This window comes from Humulus lupulus, chromosome 8 (assembly GCF_963169125.1).
Source record: "Humulus lupulus chromosome 8, drHumLupu1.1, whole genome shotgun sequence".
Lineage (NCBI taxonomy): Eukaryota > Viridiplantae > Streptophyta > Magnoliopsida > Rosales > Cannabaceae > Humulus > Humulus lupulus.
Genome location: NC_084800.1, coordinates 129,458,389 through 129,463,399, shown reverse-complemented (window position 1 = coordinate 129,463,399; position 5,011 = coordinate 129,458,389). Strand labels below are relative to the sequence as shown.

The window sequence follows — 5,011 nt, the reverse complement described above, 5'->3', positions numbered from 1 at the left end:
CTCTTGCTGGCACCAAATTGTTATTGTTATTCTGTCCCACCTTCCATTGTGGGCAATTCTTTCTCAAGTGTCCTGCCTGGCCCCACTTGAAGCATTTGTTGGTACTGGCCTGACACTCTCTTGGGTGTCTCTTCGAGCATTTAGGACAGATAGGATGCTCGACTCAGTTGCCTTGTTGGTTCCCACGGTTCCAGTCATTGAAGCAGTTGCTACGGTTGCTATGGTTCTAAGAGTTGTGAATGTTTCTATTCGTGGCCGGAGGTCTAGGTCTTTTATCAACCCCACTATTCCGCCCTTCGTTAGCTTTTCTCTTGTTGCTCTCGTGGAAGTTCTTGTTTCGGTTGTTCTCTCTTCTAGTGGCATTATCCTTCCATATCCGTTCTTCCAAATATTCAGCTTCAAGAGCCCTATCCAATACCTCTGCATAACTTACCACTTCTGCACTGGTCATCCTAACGTCCCTCGCGATCATAGGTTTGAGTCCCCTTACAAACCTCTGGACTCGCAATGCATCAGTTGGCACCACTTCAGGGGAAAATTTGGCCAATCGATCGAACTTATGTGCATAGTCAGTGACCGAAAGATTCCCTTGTACCAGAGTTATAAATTCGTCAACCTTAGTTGCTGGCACAGCTGGACTGTAATACTTCTTACTAAATGACTGGACAAACTCTGCCCAAGTCATGGTATTTGGATCACGGGTCTGTTTAGTCACGTCCCACCAAATCCGTGCATCCATTTTAAGTAGATAAACTGCGCAGGAAACCCTTTGGCAGTCATCTAACTCCATATGATCAAAAATAGCCTCAACCGACCTTAACCAATCTTCCGCCACCAGTGGATCAGCTTTCCCCTCAAAAGTTGGTGGGGCTTGTTTCCTAAAGCATTCATATACTAGTTCGAACCCATAGGTTACTAGTAGTGGTGCAAGTGGTGGTACTGGCGGCTGAGGTTGTGCCACTGGTACTTGAGGTATCTGGTGCGTTTGGGATGTTTACGGTGCTTGTCTAGCTTGTGCTATTTCCTCATCTCTCAATCTCACCTGTTTTTTTAACCTTGCTACCTCTGCGGACAGGTCCACAGATGGTGCTGCTGGAGCTGTAGGTTAAACATATGGCATTTCAACATCAGGGGTGGCCGTAGTTTCATACCTTGTGGAGGCACCTTTTCCTCTGCCTCTTCCTCTTCCCTTTCCTCCTCTTCCTCTGGTCGACATGATGAAGTTCTAAGGCAATCAAAGGAAAAATCATAAGGGAGGAACATTGCATATTGGTTTGATAGATATTTGCAAAATCATACATTCAAACTACATCATTTAGAGTTTGCAACAAAATATCCATAGCATTCAAAATGTTTAAATTGTTCCAAAATTAAACAATCCCAAAAGTGTTTACTTAATCAAAACACAAATCCCTTAAGGTCTTAGAAAATTATTATTATTCCATCTTATTTTTCAGCACCCCATGGTATGATTATGAACTGGACTCTAGTCCTCAATGGTGGACTCGTCCCCTGAACTATAATAAAAAATGTTCTTCGGAATGTGGAAATAGCCGGGAGCGCTTGCCATAATCTCCATCCTCGCAGTCAGACGCGGTATAGCTCGCAATACTTCCTCAACTGCCAATTCTTCTTCCACGTCATGCACCGTCTCTAAACGCTCTTCTATTCCTCCATCACCCGTCTTTACTAACATTAGCTCCAGACGACTAAAATCGTAATTTACCAGAAAATCGCGAATCGCAAACTCCATGGTGCTAAACTACAGGTCTTCTGGCACAACATCATTCCATGATTGATTCAACTGTTGAAGAGCCTCCGAGTACATTGACAATGCTTCACTCATCACCCAGAATTGCTCTATGGGCCAAAGCAAGGCTCCCCTTTTATTCATCATCCCTTGGATGCGATCACAGACCTCCTTTGTCATTTTCAAGACTGCTATGCGCCAATCGTAAGGGTCCTCATCAAGCTGGACTTTAGGAATCGCACAGATCTCCTTAAGCAATTGTTTCTTAGTCATTTTCAATACAGGAGGCATCTTACTACTGCAGTTACGAACTACAAAAAATTAAATAAAATGAAAACAAGTAATAGCACATAAACAAATACTTATGACGCGGTGAGGTGAGATTTTCCCATCTTTAGCGTGTATGGGGGGGGGGGGTTCCTTGGAAACATGGACGGACGTCTCTGATACCATTTGAAAAATGCCCTTAACTAGTACTTAATAAAACATTCACATTTTCAATGGTTTATAATAGAAAGCCACTTATTATAAAGGTTTCAGTGCGGTCTTGCTTAAAACATGCAAATTGGGCCCAAAATTTTAAAAAGAAAATATCAGTTTTTATGCAAAGTTCTAAAACAAACAAAAGTTTAAGTCCCACTAACAATTTTAAGAAAATCCCATTAAACATAACATTATTAAAAATGGCGTTTAAAGTTGATCGTTTCTCGTCCATAGGATGCCCCACGCCATACACACCAGGACGACAGAACTCCCCACATCACCACGCGTGCCACAGAGAAACCTATTTGCTACCTGGAAGGGAAAGTAAGGGGGTGAGCTAAAATCCCAGTAAGGAAGTACAAACAACAAGCAAGTAAGATACAACAATTTACAAACACTATCATTCATCTTTATACATCATAGCATCATCATAAAATTGGCATCAATATCATAAACATAAACATAATGCCACCATCAAAATCATAAACATCACCAAACATCATAACATAATCATAAACATCACCAAACATCATAACATAATCATGAACAATTCCTTGTGAACATGGCCCGCTAACTTGTCCCTGCCACCCTTTGAGGTAAACAAGAGTCTCTGGTCCTTGAATAACCTCGGCGCATCCGCCCATGGAGTTACGTCTTCATATCCTTAGTAACTCGGGTTATGTGTTCTTATCCTTAGCAACCCATTTTGATGTGTCGCATTCATCACGCTAACATCCATTCATATCATACAACATTCATACAAGCCAACATATCATCGCATTATGGCATTCATAATTCATAACATTTCATTCACACAATAGTCTTACCATTCATAATATAACAATCATAAATTCTATCTAACTTCCTTACCTCAGGTCCAAGCTAAGTAAAACCACAACTTCTCAAAGAGCCTATACCATAATCAAAACGACATTCCTTAGCTTCACATAATTACTATTTTTTCCTCTCATATAACTCATGTGTGCATGGGCCATGCACACATGGTAGGAGTTACACACAACATACAAATATGCTTAATTACACATAAGGTCATAAAAGAATAATCCTCATTCTACCTATATTGCATGCATGATCTTTTTATAAAAACTACATGGTTGCATAATAGACATTATTTTGGACGTAAAAATGAATTTGCATGTAACATGCATACGTGGGAATGTTGCGTAAATGTGGCGTTTAAAACGATAATTCCATGCGTCTTCTATCGTTTTAAAATAATAGACTTGTAGCATGTTTTGTTTACCATTGTTTACCTTCTTAAAATTACTAGGTTGATTAAATCTCCCAAGACATTCTTTTTATTTCATAAAAATAATTTTATTTAGCCATTAAGAATATATAAAAGACCCATTTATTATTTTTTTAAATTACAAAGAAAAGCAAGGGCATTGGAAATTATTTTAAAAAAGAAAATACCTATGATTATCATGTCCCCTTAGAAAATAATAATTTAATTTAAGTTAATAGAATTTCATAATTTGGTGTGAGAAAAATAATAATTTTAAGTATGGAAAAATTTATTTTTACTTGAATTATTTTAAGGCTTAATTTTAAGTAACATAAAGTCATAAGTGACAATTAAATAATTATTTTAAACTTTTTAAACTAAACTTTCAGCCACCATTTAATTTCTTTAAAAATCACAAATAAATTAAATTCAATATTTTTCTTAATCAAAATAAAGAAAATCATAACTAGTAAAATAAACACTCATACCATATTAAAAATACCACTTGTAATATTACCATAGTTTAGGATTTTTAATTTATTTCAAATACTAATCAAATTCCTCTTATTAAAACACACATCACATTTATTTTACAAAAATTCCAGCAATCAAATTTATCATTAAAATCACCATTTCCATTTTTTAAAAACTCATATTTTCATTAAAATCAAATTAGGCGTTGGGACTGTGAATGAGCATGATTATGATTATGATTATGCCTATGTATGTCTGTTTAAATGTATTATAATGCATTGTATCTGTATATATATGATAAATGGATTACGTGATTGGCTGCTATCACTAGGGAGCTCGGTTTATAAACCATGGATTTGTTGTTGTATCTATTTAAAGTTTGACTTGCTAGTCGAGGGCATATCTGATTTAAGGGGCTCGACCTATAAGTCGAGAATCTTTTAAGCTCGGTTTATAAGTCGAGGGTCTTTAGGGTTCGACTTACAGGTCGGGGGTCTGTGAGGCTCGACTTATCAGCCGAGGATCTATAGGACTCGGCTTATGACCTGAGACTAGTATTACACACGTGGAGTGCAGGTCACTGTGGCTGAGCCTCCTTGGGGGTGCGCCAAGCACCTGACTGGCTCGGATGCCAAAAAAATTGAAAGGGAGTGCAGCACGCACTTGTGCAACTCTATGGTTTCTGATATATATAATATTTATGCTAGTTTCAGTTATTACTGCTATGTCTGATGTATTACTCCATGAATTGTTGAACATGTTTTCTCGCTGAGTCTTTTGGCTCACATGTGCTTTGTAGTGCAGGTAAAGGTGAAGAGAATCTTGGCCAACCATGAGTTGGAGAGCGGTAGCAATGACATGTACATATGTAGTTCGCTCAATCGCCACGGCCGAGAAATTCAAGGAAGCTAGGGTTGAACCTAGTTTTGTCGCCTAGGTCGGCTTATTTTGTAACCTTGGTGTTGTAACCGACTTTTAAACTTGTGTTTTGGGGATCCCGTGTATAGAACAAAGTTTTTGGTTTAATGAAAATGTTTATGACTTGACCATATTTT

General features: G+C 38.0%; 1 protein-coding gene across 1 annotated transcript; it reads right to left on the bottom strand.

Moving 5' to 3' along the window:
* Positions 1-226: 226 nt before the first annotated feature.
* On the bottom strand, positions 227-685 carry LOC133796055 (uncharacterized). The gene has a single exon (XM_062233535.1). It carries the CDS (start codon positions 683-685, stop codon positions 227-229), a length of 459 nt encoding a protein of 152 aa, XP_062089519.1.
* Positions 686-5,011: the final 4,326 nt, after the last annotated feature.

Excerpts from the sequence above, each read along its gene's own strand:
- LOC133796055 (XM_062233535.1), bottom strand. The coding sequence starts at position 685 with ATGACTTGGGCAGAGTTTGTCCAGTCATTTAGTAAGAAGTATTACAGT.